This window comes from Hemicordylus capensis, chromosome 1 (assembly GCF_027244095.1).
Source record: "Hemicordylus capensis ecotype Gifberg chromosome 1, rHemCap1.1.pri, whole genome shotgun sequence".
Taxonomy (NCBI): Eukaryota; Metazoa; Chordata; class Lepidosauria; order Squamata; family Cordylidae; genus Hemicordylus; species Hemicordylus capensis.
The window spans coordinates 148430085-148446240 of record NC_069657.1 but is presented as its reverse complement, the minus strand read 5'-3'; the positions used below and the strand labels follow the sequence as shown (position 1 = coordinate 148446240).

The following is a 16156-nucleotide window of genomic DNA, read 5'->3' as shown; positions in this document are numbered from 1 at the left end:
AACTACTTAGCTTTCATTTAAACAAAAAACTTCTACTGCATTTGTGTTTATTACTCGTTTCTGTACATTTGAAACAGAAGTCCAGAATGCCATGACTACTCCAGGTGCATACCCATATGTTAGTAACCAGGGATAGGAATAGTTGCTTTCAGTGTTCCCTCTAAGGTGTGCGCACATGCCTGTGCTCACAAGTTTTTTTTAAATGTCTGCTCAGTTAATTTTAGATCCTGCTCAGGTTGAATCAGGAAGGTCCCATTCTGAATGCACATACTGCCGCCCAGGACATACCTCATTCCACACACAGATGAAAAAAATGAGAGAACACTGGTTGCTTTTGATTAAGTTAATACAGGCAAGAGAATTATATTAGAAAGGGAGTGTTAAGGGATAAGGGTCTATCTATTCATAGAATGAAGTGGGTGTCTCACAATTAATATTTATACCCTGCCCCTGCAACACATTACTGTTTGGGGCCATCAAATAAAACAAGCAAGTGCCCTTTATCAATATGCCTTGTGAGAGGCCCTATTTACTGCCTTTATAGATCTAAAGTATGCATTCAACCTTATCTCTAGAGATAAGTTGTGGGAAAAGCTTGCCCTGTCTTCTATAGATAGGAGACTTCTTTACCTCCTGTTTAAGTTACATGAGGATAGTCACTTAAGGTGAGATTAAATCACAAGGGCCAAGTAACTAGTTTGATCCCCACGAGGTGAGGAGTAAGGCAAGGGTGCATTTTGGCGCCCACGCTCTTTAACTATTATATTAACAGCGTAGTCCCTTATATGAGGAAGCTGGAGTTCCATCCCCCGAAGCTCGCAGGTAAACATGTAAATATTCTTTTATATGCGGATAATGCCGCTCTGGTTTCGAGGACTCAGATTGGCCTTAAAAGAGCTTTGGAGGCGTTAGTAGAATACTGTGAGACACAAGACCTTACTTTAAACTATGATAAAACTAAAATCATGGTATTTTCAAACAGACCTAAAATCTTTTCCTGGACTCTTAATGGCCACAAATTAGAACAGGTTATGCAGTTTAAATATCTTGGTACAGCCCTTCAGGCAAATAAGACCAATAATGCCCATAGGGATTATATAACGCAGAACGCCCCAAAAGTAGCTTCGACACTCTGTTCTTTACATCTTCAGAAACGAGCACAATCAGTACAGGTGGTTTTTGAACTGTTTAGGGCTAAGGCCCTTGCCCTGTTGCTGGTTGGGGCACAGTTGGGCCCTTATGCGGATATACGGAAGGTAGAAGCGATTCAATCTAAATTCCTTAGGGGTATGTTGAGGGTAGCTCGTTCGGCTCCCAATGCTCGTCTTAGATTAGAAGTGGGGTGGCTTCCTGTCGAAGCCAGAATCTGGAAAGCCATTTTTGGCTATTGGCTTAAATTGGTTTTTTTCCCCAGCTGGCCTCGCCCCACTGGTTCTGCTGGATGATTATAAGACCAGATGGAAAAGTGCAATTGACAGGAAATTAAGCTGGTTGGGGTTTTCACTTCCGGCAGTAAGGGAGTTAGGGTTTACCAAGGCCAGAGATATTATAAACCAGCGTATAAGTGACATAGCCAGACAGAGCGATATCAGTAAAGTGGGGTATGGAGTACGGATGGGAACCCAAAAATAGACAATGTTTGGCACAATACTTACGAAAGATAACTTACGTGGAGCATCGTAGGGCCTTAACAGCGGCTAGGCTGAATGTGTTGCAGTCGGTGGTGATGGAAGGGCAATTTCATAAGGTTCCCTATAACCAGAGATTATGTCCATGTTTGGCAGAAGTGGAATCTACTGAGCATATATTGTTGAAATGTAGTTTCTATAGGGATCTCAGAGAAGAGTTAATTACCCCTGTATTAAGTCAGTTTGGGTCAGCTTCAGAGCAATCCCCTTTCCTGTACTTTTAAAGACTGGGAGTGGGTGACCTCTCCAGCCAAGGCCTGTCAGTGCCATGCTGCAGTGGAACTAGAGATTCAGCATTTATAACTAGTCTTTGAGCCATGGCTGCTCACAATCCAATAAAGCAGCTCCAGGAGGAAGCAACATGTGGTATTTGCTTAGGGTATTTTGTAAACCCAGTCAGTCTAGACTGTGGGCACTACTTCTGCTCCCTCTGCCTTGTCCGAAACTGGGCAGGAGCTTTGGTTAATGTGGACTGCCCTCAGTACAGAAGCAAAACCTGCTCAGTCAATTTCAAACAAGACATGGCCATGACCCACATTACAGAATCAACTAGACAGCTGTGTGATCCATCGCCAGCAACAGAGGCGAGAGTCTGTGAGGAGCACCAGGAGCCCTGCCAGCTCTTCTGTCTGCAGGATCGAGTCCTCATCTGCTCAGTTTGTGGGCAGTCTGGGGAACACCAGGCGCACCACGTGGCTTCTGTGGAGGAAGCTGCCCAAGCATACAAGCTGCAGATGTATATCTGTCTGAAAAATCTAATACAGGCAAGAGAAGAGATTACGCATCAAAAAAAAAAAAAAAAAAAAAAAAGCCTTGTGAATGGATAGGGCTTTTACTGTGAGCCAAGAGTATCTGTCACAGCAGCAGGAGGAGGGAGATGCATAGTGAGAAACTATCAGCTCTCTGCCTGGCATGATTAAGGGTGGGGCTCAATTTGGAGGATTTGCCAAACCTGACTTCAGGCCAACATATTTTCCTGGGTTGGGTGTAACCTATGCCTCCCCACCACCCCGTAAACAGTTGTGAAACTCCAGGAAGAATGAATAAGTACTATGTCTAGAGAGAAGCAGAAAGAAGTCACTGCTTTTCATCCAGAGTACATTAAGCTTGTCTAACTCAGCGCTAACTTGCAGACCTCTTCATCTACTTCAAAAGGGCACTTCCCTTTTTAAGCCCTTTTGTACAAAGCTACTTACCCCAATAAAGCAACTGAACCTTACAGTGAGGGGTGGACGAGGCATACGTGCAACATTCAAGGGGAGTAGGGAGACCCCGGGCAGAAGAACGTCTTTTCACCAAGGCTTGACTGTACTGTGTCACACTCAAATTCTTCTCCATTGGAGAATATAGAACACATCTAACACTACTGTTGTATGTATTGCACACACTGTGTGGAGTACTTGGCCAATTCAGTCACTTTTTATGTGGGAAAGTCTATATCCATCAAGGCCAGAGATGCTATGACATTGTTAGAACTAAGCATTGCCTAGATGGGAAACTGTTCAGGAGACTCACATAACCCCCCAGCAGCAAGGTAATAGATTCAGAATTAAATCCTTAACGCTGAACTTGGTTCTTCAAGGCATGTCATATCTAAATCTACCCAACAAGGCTATTGCACAGCTAAAAATGCCACTCATCATTGGTGGTGAATACAATCTATTTCTGTTGTATGCAGAACTGAGTAGATATTTAAGAGTTTGGTAGGTTCCCTCCCTCACCCCAACCCAGGAACATGTTCAGCAGAGAATCTGCAGAATTAGGTGCATGTACAGAGTTACATATAGTCACTTTTTCAAAGTTCACTTGAAGTCTTACTCTTGCTTTATAGCCTCACCCTACTTTTGTAGCAAAGCAAATGGAGGAAAGGGGAAGACACTATGTGCAAATTTGTATCAGTTTGATTGCATTATTTGTTTCCTTGACATGGGATCTGTGATGTTCAGTGTATTTAATACTGCTCTGTATTTAAGCGTAGTGGAAAAGACACTTGTTGCAACCAAGGCTCATGCCTTCTTTGCCCAGTAACTCAGTAGTTTAAAGTATCCCCGTGGTGCAACATGGTTTCAGAGTTGCTCAGCCTGACGTGCTAGGAAAACGCTTCCTTTCTGTCTCTTTCGAGACTGGCAGGGAGAAGGAGCCAAGCAGCAATGTCATTAGGTGGGGCTACTTTATGAGAATGAAGCAGGCATAACTCTAGCAAGGAAGAGGCATACTACAGGAATTCAGCTTAAAACAAAGAAATTTTATTTTAAAGGTTTTGCAATTAGAGGAAGGTCCATCAAGCAAACTTGGTACTGTAGCTACTCTTCTCCTTCCTCTTCATCCTCATAAGAGTCAAGGCCAACCTCTTCGTAATCCTTCTCCAGGGCAGCCATGTCCTCCCGAGCTTCAGAGAATTCCCCTTCTTCCATGCCTTCCCCCACATACCAGTGGACAAAAGCCCGCTTGGCATACATCAGGTCAAACTTGTGGTCCAGGCGGGCCCAAGCTTCAGCTATGGCTGTTGTGTTGCTCAGCATACACACTGCCCTCTGCACTTTGGCTAGGTCTCCACCAGGGACCATAGTTGGGGGCTGGTAGTTGATGCCTACCTTGAAACCTGTGGGACACCAGTCCACGAACTGAATGCTGCGCTTGGTCTTTATGGCAGCAATAGCAGCATTGACATCCTTGGGCACCACATCACCCCGGTACAAAAGGCAGCAGGCCATATATTTGCCATGGCGGGGGTCACATTTCACCATCTGGTTGGCTGGCTCAAAGCAAGAATTTGTGATCTCAGCCACAGAAAGCTGCTCATGATAAGCCTTTTCAGCCGAGATGACTGGGGCATAAGTGGCTAGAGGGAAGTGGATACGGGGGTAGGGCACTAGGTTGGTCTGGAACTCTGTCAGGTCTACATTGAGAGCCCCATCAAAGCGCAGGGAAGCAGTGATGGAGGACACGATCTGACTGATAAGGCGGTTGAGATTTGTGTAGGTTGGGCGCTCAATGTCCAGGTTCCTGCGGCAGATATCATAGATGGCTTCATTGTCCACCATGAAAGCACAATCTGAGTGCTCGAGGGTGGTGTGTGTGGTAAGAATGGAATTGTAGGGCTCCACCACAGCAGTAGAAACCTGTGGAGCTGGGTAGATAGCAAATTCCAGCTTCGACTTCTTGCCATAGTCAACAGAGAGCCGTTCCATCAGCAGGGAGGTGAATCCTGAGCCAGTGCCTCCCCCAAAGCTGTGAAAGACCAAGAATCCTTGGAGTCCTGTACATTGGTCAGCCTGTTGGAGACCCCAAGAAAAACAGTTGAACAGCCAGCTCCTGCCATCTTGCAGTATTACTCTGCAACTCTGACATGGGAGACCCTGCAGAGGGACCTGCCCTTCATCCACAAAACTTCAACGTTTTCATCTAAATGAAGTTTACCCACTTGCTTTTTTAGCTGAAATTGAAGACCATTTTTACTTGCCTAAGGCATGCAGCCTCTCCGCTTGCATTGCTAAAGCCATATGTGGCATTCTCTTCCCTTCTAATCCTTAACTACTTGCTATTCTAGATTAGGAGACAACACATCTTTGCCTTGTATTGCACTTATGGCTGTGAAGCCTTGCAGTGGACCCCACACCCCTGCCACCCACACACCCAGTGCAAACTGCCACCCTGTCTACTGCCTTCTCTCCTCTGGTTGGGGTGGAATGGAGAAGGTACCCTAGCAGCATAAGTGTGATCCTTTCATTTCATGCACAGAGCCCAAGAAGGAAAGAAGCTGGGCCATTTCATTTCATGCAGGGGACCCCTGAAGGGTAGGAGGATCAGGATCGCCACCCTCCTCCTGCATATACATGGAGAAGGAAAGTAATGATTCTTTTTAGCACAAAGAGCTCCCAGCAAAGGTGGGCAGAAGCTGCTTCTTAGGCATCATCGCTTCTCCTGCTCCTGTATCATATGGCAGATGGGGAAGTCAGTGGTCTCAGTACACCACCCCCATCCTGAGGGATAGTAGCAAGCAGACAACTTTAACTTGGAGAACTTGTGCTTGGGTCCCAGACAGGCAGGTGCAGCACTTGCAGGCTAGCTGCAACCTCTGGTCACTCAGCCAAACGGCCTCAATCCATCTGCTTCAGAAACAGCTGTAGCCGTCAAGTGAGGCAAGAACAATGAGCTGTGTAGATACACATTAGAAGCAACAGTTTATACTCATGCACCCCATGCCTAAAGGAATAGCCAGATATTTCTCCCCACATACAATAACTTGCAGTCCAATCCTATGCATTTTACCAGAACACTACAACTCTATGCACCCTTACTTGGAAGCAAGTCCCATTTACTGGGACACACTTCCTAGACGAAAAGTTACATTCCATCTTCCTGTAAATCATTCAAAGCAACTTACAGCAATGAATTTAAAGCCATGTAATTAAAAAAAAAAAAAAAAAACACCCAAAGAAATGTACAGGTTTGTTGCTCTGGGGGAAACCAATTCCCGATTCCTACCCTCATCCTCACTCTGGACAGACTTACTCCCTCACCAATAAGGGGTTCCTTTATTTTTGAGAGCAGCACTCCAGCAGTTTGACACAAGACATTTTAGAATCTGGGGTACTCTGGATGGAACTGGGTTCCACATATCGACTATGTTGTGCTTGTGGCGAGAAAGCTTTTCACATACATCAGGCTGAACTGATGCAATGGCTCAGAATATTCAGTTCCTTGGGGAACTAAACCATTTCTGTGAGGAAAGGAAACATGGTCAGTTGGCTGGGATTATAGCCTTACAGAGCAGGTGGCAGAGGACTGGGAAGAAGTTGTAGGGAGTCCAGGGCAAGGAGCTAAAAGGCCAAGATGGGCAATGGATTGAGAAATGAACATGAGTTGACAGGAAAATGAGGCAAGAAGTGGGTTCTTAAGAAACCGCCTAGTGTAAGGAAGGGCTGTGTGCTGTGGAGGGGGCAAGACGAAGGAGACTGTTGAAGAGTTTGGGTGACTAAAGCGACAAGACAAAACACAGCAGGGGCCTGAAAAGAAACCATGAGTGGTGGAATAATGAAGCTGAAGTAAGCAGGGGCAAGGAGAAAGAACTTGGGTAGAACTGGAGACAGGAAGTGCACTATCATCAGGAAGGAAGTGGGCAGGCAACTCGAGGGAGGGAGTTACAGGGGCATAGAAGTGCTACTTTAGAGTTTAGATCTCAATAAGCAAATTCTGCCATAATGTGGCTTCTCTGTGGTCACTGACCCAACTATATTAATGGGTAATGGGGGCCAAGAAGCAGGAAGGTGACAATACGCTCTAGTTTCATATTAATCTAAATCAGCCAGTTCATTGCCTGTAGGCTTCTGGTACTACTGCCAAAGCACAACTTGGTTTAATGGGAGGCAGATGGAACACTTCAGCATAATGTAGGGTGATCATCCTACCAGCTGAAGAAGCTTGTCACACAGCTTAGTACATCCAGAATTAGCTTCTCAGGGGAATTTTGTCAAATAACCATCTTAAATTCTCGGCTACAGGCCCTCCCTCCTGCCACCATCCCCAGAAGGAACACATAATGCCTTCCCCTCCTCCTTTAAACCAACCCACGCTTCACTAAGATTATACCAGTTTCCGGATCCTGTCCAACACCAGGTCAATGATCTCCTTGCCAATGGTGTAGTGACCACGGGCATAGTTATTGGCAGCATCTTCCTTGCCAGTGATCAGCTGCTCTGGGTGGAAAAGCTGACGGTAAGTGCCAGTACGAACTTCATCTGGAAAAGATTGAGAGAGCGGGATGCCAGGAAAACGAATTAGTACCATGGATGCTTTCAGACTCTTAATATAGCAAGCAGGTTGAGAAACACAGTTGAGGCATCTATAAAATTGTGTGTCCATTTTTCCTCGGGAGTTTACTGTTTTGCCAGACATCACCTTACTAACAGGTTACGCTAGTCTGGTACAACTCTGGTCAGCAACTAGTTTTGACAGAAGGCCACTTTGAGAAGAGAGTAGGAGTTGCCAGGCTAAGTCCCTCCCCTTATTGCCACACATCCTCAATTCTCTGGGCTGAACTGGGAAGCTAGACCACATTTCAGGGTCTGATGCAAGGACATGTGATACCGCTACTTTGCTGAAGCAGAGCAGATCTAGGTGTGGTCAGTGCCTGGATGGGTGACCACTTGGGGACCCGATGTACACCGCTGCTTTGAGTTCCAGGAAAAAAGTGGAATGAGAAGACAAGATATGAAGTTGGGCCTTATTTGGCCCAGTGGTTGCCAGAAACGGACCCATATTGTACTGCACTTTCTTGGCTGCTTCAAACTTCAATCCAAGACCTCCCCAAATCTAGCTGTGTTCGTCAAGGAATGGATACAGAACTAGGCCCAAGACAGACCACAGGGCCAACAAGAAGAGTGTTGCCTACCAGAGGTCATAAGACCCAGACCTTACTACTGCATATCCTCTCACCAATCACAGTGGGTTCCAAGTCCACAAAGACAGCCCGGGGCACATGCTTTCCAGCTCCAGTTTCACAGAAGAAGGTGGTGAAGGAGTCATCTCCACCTCCAATCGTCTTCTCGCTTGGCATCTGCCCATCCGGCTGAATCCCATGTTCCAAGCAATACAGCTCCCAGCAGGTATTGCCCATCTGCACGCCAGCTTGGCCAACATGGACTGAGATACACTCACGCTGTAGAGAAGAAGAAAGCAGTGAGCCTTCTCTGGCAAGAGAGAACTGAAATGGTGGCATAGTCAGGAGTGGAAGACTCCAAACCATGGACACTAGTGAAACTAGCACATGGCAGCTTGTGTACACTTATTGGTGAAGAGTTCTACCAGGGTTATTGATTCCATCAGATACCCTTGTGATTTAACAAGTGAGCAGCTGCCACCAGTTTTCTGGGCTAGTGTGCCAGAAAGTACAAGTTACTGAACAGTGACATTCTGATAAAACACTGTTAGATTTGCAAGCCAGTCATCAGCCACCCCTTGGTGTGGATTTGCTTGTAGTCTATTGAAAGTAAAGGAAGCAGAAGCAGTGCAACATGGGAGAGGCAGACAGGCGTGCAAGCCTGACTCTGTTAATAGCACATCCACAGGCATGCACGCACACACATACACCAGCTGCAACAAGGCTCTCTGCCCACACAACTTGTGGCACTTACACTTCAAGTAATTAAAGCATGGGATAGGAGAAGTACCAGCATCTACTCTCTAGAACAGTGCTAGTGCTAATGCAGTATGGGGGTGGAGAGAGAGAAAAGCATGTTGAACTATGCATTACAGCAGAGGTTTTCAACCTAAAGTGTTCCCTTTGTTATGAGCCTTCAGCTCAGGTACCTGGGAATGAGTGTGCACACATACAAATTTTACAGTTATGATATAGGCTGCTCCAGTCACCAGGCTTACATCCAGACTAAGTTACTCATGAGTACTCCCATTGAAATTTCAGTGCTGAGGAGCAGAGGAGAGGGTTTTCACCCTCCTCACTCATTCCCCCATCCCTTCTCTGCAGACACATTGCCGAGGATGCATCAGCTTCAAGGTGGTGATCCTAAGATGGAAAACAAATAGCGCAGCTGCAGTACAGAGAGTCAGGATGGCTCTGAGTACCCCCCCCCCCGACAGCCCTTCAAGTATCCGGGGGGGGGGGGCTAATACCCCCTGTGGGGAATCTTTGCATTATGCCAAGGAGCCTCAGTCTATCCCCAATTTATTCACATGATGGCCATGAACCTGATGCCACGATGAGCAAATATGCAGTACTGTAAAGGAGTCTAACATAAGCCACAGAATTATCCCAGCTTAGCATTCTATGCACTTGCACCACACACACTTGATCAGCATCACACCCTAAAGCCCATACGCTGCAGGCCTCTTCACCACACTCCTTTCGCTTGTCATGAACAGCACACAAATCTATCCTACAAGTTGCACAAGCAGATATTCCACTCCACCTCTGCACCAGTCTAAAGAAGCATATTAGGGCAAGACATAAGCATTCATTCTCATTTCTTCTCTCTGCCTCCAAGGCAAAGATGCCAGAATCCACCCAAGACCATGTCCATTCACCTTCCCAATTCCCTGCAGGGCAGTCAAGAGAGAGTGCAGTGATGACACTGCACAATGCTCACTGCACCAGAATTTAATCAGAATGCTCAAAAGGAATTTGCCAACAACATATCTATCAAGGCCAGCACAGACCAGAGCCAAAGGAGTCAGGAGTTGGAGAGAAAGAAGGAAGACAGAGGACAAATTAAAGTAGCCCAGCACCCCCACATAAGATCTGGGACCTCAAAGCCCATTGCATTTGCTGACTGAAGCCTGCCCTGTACCGACCTGCAACCCACCAAGAGGAGGCATGAAGTCATTGTGTAGAAAGTAACAGCCAAGCCAATCACAGGCCAACAGAAAATTCCCAAATGGCCACACAATTCCCAATGGCCACAAGGTCACAATACCATAATTAGGTGAAGTGAGGATAGCTTACAGGGCCACCCAGTCTGTCGGGCCATGCAGTCAATGCAGTTAGCAAGCTTCTTGCTGCGACAGTCTGATCTAGTACCAACTCTTAAGTCAGGTGCTGACCTGGCCTAGACACGTACAACACTGTGCTTTACATCAGAGCTGTCCCCTCCCCTCTAACACCAAGACATTATCCATATCCATTCCAGGGAGAAGGAACCAGCCAGCCGCTCCAAGGGATTTTGATGCAATTGGGGAGCTGAAGAGTCAACACAGGAGAGCTACCTGTCAGGACTGGAGAAGTGGCAACAGCAAGGAGAACCTGACTTGGAAGATGGTGTGGGGTGCCATGCCTAACACAGTTGGCTCTAGCCTTATCACTGGAATTCTTACAGTCAGTGAAAGTTATACAGCTCCCAACTGTGAGTGGTGGCTCATACTGAATGTTCCTCAATACAAGAACATTCCCTCCACACAGAAAAGCAAATGTTGGGAGAAGGCTAGCTTACCTAGCATCCTTTTCTATGTGGTGAGAAATTGTCTTGAAAGAGCATTCAAATAGTCAAAGTGGCACAGCCCAGAGTTGCCACTTCAGAGAGAACTAGGCCAAAGACCACCTCTACAAACAATCATATCAACCAATACAAACCAGTACAGAATCCCTCATCAGGTCTTTACCATCTGTGATGATAACTTCCTTCACGTTGAATATTACTTGCTACCAATAGAAACAGAAGCATTTCCCCAGCAAAGTCTGATAGTAGATTTGGAGGCATCAGACAGAAAGCATACATCAAACAAAGAATCCAACTGATGCCAGAGAAGAGCATCTGTTGGGACAAAGATAATCAACCACCTCATTCAAGACAGTGGCACTCCCAAGTGAAATTTACCTGACCACCCCCTGCACTCACTTTACAACTAAAAGCTATTTATGTAGGGTATGTTACCCCACTCTGACTTAAGCACCAAGAGTAAGCTATTGATTCACTCTCCAAAACACTTGCTACTCAGTGACAGTTAATATTCTATACTAGATTTGGGTTCAGAGCCAAGGGCCCAACAGTGTTCCATGCAAATGAAACCCATGATACCCCATCCTTAAGAAGGCTAGAGAAAGTGGTAGTCTTGAAGGCAGTACCATCATGATTGTATGCAGCTAAGGTTCAGCCCCACATCCAGCTCTTTTCTATAGTGGAAAGATCTTTAAAAAATATATGCTAACCAGCAAAATTTCATGATTTAAACCCATTTCAAAAGATTCCTAAAGTGTAATTTGAAAAACAAAAAGACGACATGGAGGTATTTAAAAGAGACCCTTAAGTACACATATGGAGATTTACTTCTGAGAAAAGTAACACAAAGCAAAACACCCTCATATTCACAGCCCCACTAATCAAGACAGACTTTCATAGATTAACTAACGAGGCTGAGAGTAAATGAAGCAGTCTATTCCAAGGATATTTTTGGTTCTGGTATGTCACTGTAAGAGGAAAGGACTTGATATAGCCTTTCCCTCCAACAATGAGCTTCTCTCTCATTAAACTGCAGTTTCTTACACTTCTTTCAACGGGCACTTAACTTGCCAACCTTTTATACTGCTTTCCCAAAATCCTAACTTCCAGATAGCATCCATAATGGGCAGTGTGTTGAAACACAGCTGAATGAAGACGGTATGAGCTAAAGTTTCTTCAAGCAAATCCAGAACAGTAGATGCTAACAGTCAAACTATATGTTACATTAAATGCATAATTTACTCCCCCTGCTTTTTGGGGTGGGGGTGAACAGGGGCATGCCTTCTGAATCAGAACAGCAGTGGGCCAAGGGTCCCTCCTGATCCAGGTCATCCACCATGCAGCTGCTGTTGACAAAGATGTTATTGAAGAGCAAGCTACATGTTTAGCATAAAGTTTAGTTTGATTCTCCAAGACCGAGTGTGAGTCAGCAAATCCTGAGTTCAAATCCCATGTTTGCCACCGATTCAGCAGGTGAACTCCTGCAAATTACATGCTCGGCCTCAGCTCCCCATGTAAGAATACTGACCTACCTTACAGGATTGTTAAAGGATTAGAAGCATTAAATGCTTTAAAGCACAGTATAAATCTTGACTTTTATAAGAATGTTTTTGTTGCTGCTGCTCTGTATTTTATGGTCTCATTGTGTGTGGTTTTTAAAAAGCTTTTAATTAGATTTGTATTTTTATATTCCAAATTACTATTTATTGTGTAACTGTTTTTATAGTTTCATATTGTTTTAAATGTTTTGTAAACCACCTTGAGATAGTTTTAATGAAAGGCAGTATAAAAGTCTAACAATCAATTGCTACATAATTTTTGTTGTTGACACACATCCTGAATTAATTTCAGCTCTACACTCTCTATAAACACAGGAATGTACCGAGTTGCACTTTCCATACAATGGCTGGTTTGAAAGACAAACCAACCAACTAGGTGTAGTTGGGTGAATAAGCCCCTCCCTTTAGCTGTTTAAAGGAGGAACTGGCCTTCCCATTCCCCAGCTGTTGGGACTCAACCTCAAGTGCCATTACCTATGTGAACAGCCAAGTTACCCAAATGAGGGGGTGTCAGAACTCAAGAGTCTGCCTTGCAGTCTGACACAATTCCAGATGTGCAAACAGATTTCATGCTCAGCAAGGGGAGAAACAGTTCCCAAATCCTAGGAAGACTGAACCACACACACTGCTTGGGGCTGAGCTGATGGGGAAAGGAGTGTGGCAGCCCTGTCACTGGCACCCAGCAAGAGGGACCACCAGACAGATCATATACTGTCTTCTCCTTCCTCTGGAGGGACACGTGTCTCATCTGCCACCATGCCAAGGCAAGAGCACCAAGCTCAGCAGCTACTTTCCCTTAGGTCAAAGGAGGGTCATATTCACTTGCTGTACTACAAGCTGCCCAGAGACGCGAGACCAAGAGGAGGACCACTGAAGTGGAAGGGCACTAGAACCACCGACACCAGTGAAGCCAAGGCATTCTTACAAGTGACACGTTTTGTGGTGGCTTTTTTGGCGCACTTCCCGGTTTGAAATTTTTAATTGCGGCTCCGACATTGGTTAGCTTGAATGTACACTCAGTTTCAAAATGGCTCTCTTCCGCTTTCTACACCTCATTGAGTATACGCATTTACAAGTGACGCATTCCAGAGTTAAAAAAAAAAAGGGTGGCGTCACTTATGAAAACGCCCGATCCTCGGGGGAATTGGCGCCCAGATCTGGGAGAACAAGTCCAGCCTCTGGAAAGCGCCGGCACCCCCGTTCGGCAACGCTCGCCTCAGGTTGGATGCAGCGGCGGGCGCCAATATCTCACTCATTCACTCGTCCAGCCCGGAACGCTAAATATAGGACTCCCTCCCTCAAAGTGCGAAGATTCCCCCGAGATGAGACGGGAGATGCGATTACTTTGGACTGGAGCCCGGCCGTCGGCCAAGCTATTTCTAGCCGTAAAATTTGGCTGGAAGCAGGACGTATTGAAGCACCCCGGCCCCAATCCGCTTTCCTGCCACCTGCCTATTAATAACCTCCTACCCCCATATTTAATGTGGGCGATAATGGATGGCACGAGGGGAGGGAAAAAATGGTATAACTTGCTACACGACTAAGCATAGGGCTTCCATCCGGATCTCCCCCTCCCACTTTAAAGTGCCCGCCCCAGCTTCTCTCGCTTTCTCCCCTCCTCCCGGTAAGCCTGAGCCTCAAGCCAGCTGTCCCTGTTCGTTGCACTAACGTGACTATAGGAAACCACCGAGAGATTGAGCGCGTAAAGTAGATTCGGGCAGGCGGCCAGTTACCATTTGGAGCAAAGGCTAGGCCTGCCCGATCCTGTTATGCGGCTGCTCCGCTCCCCGCACACGCAGCACAAGCCCCTCCCGCGTCCGGCACTGCGGACTCCATCGTGGGATTTTTGCATAGCCTTCTTTCCAACTCCTCTATGCGCAGGCTTGGCGACACCCCTGCCGTATTCGCGAGGAGAAGACGACCGAGAACTGGCACAAACTCCCACCAAGGTCACGTAGCGCGCTGCCAGCGGCACCCTCGCAACTCACAAAGCCTGCCCGAAGCAGGGGGGGGGGGGAAGAGGCACCACCCGTGTTAGGCCAGCGCCTCCAAGCTGGCACCTACCATGGCACATACCAGGCACCGCGCGGACGCACAGAGGGCAAACACCAGGAGAGGGAGAAGCCAGGGGGCTCGCTCCCCCAGCAGCAAAGGCGGCAGCAGCTTGCTGCCCTAATGGCCAAGGGGCGATCCGGGTGATTCCGAGCCCGCACAGCTCCCTTCCCCCTCACCATGATGTAGAAAAGCGAGGGCCGCGATCTCACGCTGAGTCGGTGCGACGAAGTCTCGGTGAGAAGCAACTGCGCCTGCTGCAAGCCGCCCTGCCGCACCGGCTTTATATGGAGGAGGCGGGGCGCTGGCGAGGAGGACGTGCCGAAATGGTAGCCCCACCCGAGTCCTTAGTCACTGTTGACAGCAGAACCCGAACTTTCAAAGAGGCAGGCAAGCAAATGATTTCCAAGATGCCTTGTCTAGCGTCAAACCATAAATCCTCCCCCCAGGTCATAGTGCTCGTCCATTGCCCGACGGAGTGGGACCGGACGCCAGTAGGAATGAATACACACAGAACAGGCCACTGCTAGGTAGGTAGAGAGACGAATGGCAAGGTATGACAGGGCTTCTGTGTTTTTCATTGCTTTATAGAAGAGGGGGTTTTGGGAGGCGCAACCTTAGCAGGAACCGCTTGCCAAAACTCTCTCTTCTTCACGACCATTACGAGTCCGGGAGCCATGTCTTTCTTAACAACGCTGCATGCTGGGAAATGCTTCACTTGTTGATTTCTGCCTGACCTATAGTTGGTAAAGGCATAGAACCCGTGCTCATTAGAAAGCCAGGAACCCTAGCTTGGCTTCTCCAATTTCCTTTTTCAATAAGTTCGTTCCTATCCTCGCCCTCTCATCTATACCTCAGTGAAAGGGCGCTGCGGGAAAAAAACCATTCCCAGAAGAGGGCAGATTGCACAATCTGGGTCTCTCTTTGTGAGCTGGAATTAATGTTGCTTGAGCCCCCTAATAACGCCCTTGGAAAAGCTTGACTACTGTCCACACAAGTTCGGGGTGTGTTCCAGGCAACTAGCCACCAGATATACAGCTACATTTCTCCTACATGCGGGACATGGGGAAGTGGGCGAAGGTAAGACATGCAGAAAAGAAAATGCAGAGGAGTTAGAACAGAGCATCCGGGAGACGTGGTCACAGCAACATCAAGTTCCACCCAGTCTCCCTGCAGGCAGCTGCAGTGCTCACCCCATGTAAAACTACAATCTTATTTACTCCTACTTTGGGAATAACTGAATTAAATAGGATCTGTTTCTTTGAGTGTATATGATTGAACTCGGCTGTCCACTTCAGTTGATGCTCGCCTAGAGGTGTACAGAAGGGCAGCAGCCTCTGCAGTAGGACAGAGGGAGGCCTGGGTCAGTGCCAGCAACACCGTCATGACACCTGCTGGGACAGCAGACAGTGAAATCAGAATCTGGCTAGGTGTAGCTCCCCCCCACCCCTGCTCCAGTGCAGCAAAGGATGGCAGAAACCACATCTGGTAGAACATTCTTTTCTGATCAAGAAACAGGAGCTCCCCACGACCAAGACCCGGGGAAGCAAAACAAAGTAAGAATGGGGGCAGAGCAGGCCTATTCTGACCTTGTTCACAGGAACATTGGAAGCTGCCATATATTGAGTCAGACCATTGGTCTATCTAGCTCAGTGTTGTCTTCACAGACTGGCAGCAGCTTCTCCATGGTTGCAGGCAGAAATCTCTCTCGGCCCTATCTTGGAGATGCCAGGGAGGGAACTTGGAACCTAGATGCTCTTCCCAGAGCAGCTCCATCCCCTAAGGGGAATATCTTACAGTGCTCACACACATCAAGTCTCCCATTCATATGCAGCCAGGGCAGACCCTGCTTAGCTAAGCAGACAAATCATGCTTACTACCACAAGACTGGCTCTCCTAGGGCTAG

At 47.1% G+C, this 16156-nt stretch overlaps 2 protein-coding genes and 1 long non-coding RNA gene across 3 annotated transcripts in view; 2 read left to right on the top strand and 1 right to left on the bottom strand.

The window, feature by feature from the left end:
- Nucleotides 1–95: 95 nt before the first annotated feature.
- Nucleotides 96–3919, top strand: LOC128344654 (zinc finger protein RFP-like). Its single transcript, XM_053295311.1, has one exon. It carries the CDS (start codon nt 2006–2008, stop codon nt 2513–2515), a length of 510 nt encoding a protein of 169 aa, XP_053151286.1. The 5' UTR covers nt 96–2005; the 3' UTR covers nt 2516–3919.
- Nucleotides 3913–14562, bottom strand: LOC128344420 (tubulin alpha-4A chain). Its single transcript, XM_053294523.1, has 4 exons — nt 14430–14562; nt 8127–8349; nt 7281–7429; nt 3913–4963 (listed from the first exon to the last, which is right to left on the bottom strand). The coding sequence occupies exons 1-4, from the start codon at nt 14430–14432 to the stop codon at nt 3992–3994; spliced, it is 1347 nt and encodes a 448-aa protein (XP_053150498.1). The 5' UTR covers nt 14433–14562; the 3' UTR covers nt 3913–3991.
- A 102-nt stretch (nt 14563–14664) lies between these two features.
- Nucleotides 14665–16156, top strand: part of LOC128344690 (uncharacterized) — a 31645-nt gene continuing 30153 nt past the window's right edge. Inside the window, exon 1 of the long non-coding RNA XR_008315996.1 lies at nt 14665–14780. This is a non-coding gene — a long non-coding RNA (uncharacterized LOC128344690). The remainder of the gene's footprint in view (nt 14781–16156) is intronic.

Bases quoted from the DNA above. Each gene is read 5' to 3' on its own strand.
- LOC128344654 (XM_053295311.1), top strand. From the start codon at position 2,006: ATGGCTGCTCACAATCCAATAAAGCAGCTCCAGGAGGAAGCAACATGT.
- LOC128344420 (XM_053294523.1), bottom strand. The intron at 7,430-8,126 runs GTGAGAGGATAT...AATCTTTTCCAG, and splicing joins CTTGGAACCCACTGTGATTG to ATGAAGTTCGTACTGGCACT. The intron at 4,964-7,280 runs GTATAATCTTAG...GGTCTCCAACAG, and splicing joins TGGACAGGATCCGGAAACTG to GCTGACCAATGTACAGGACT.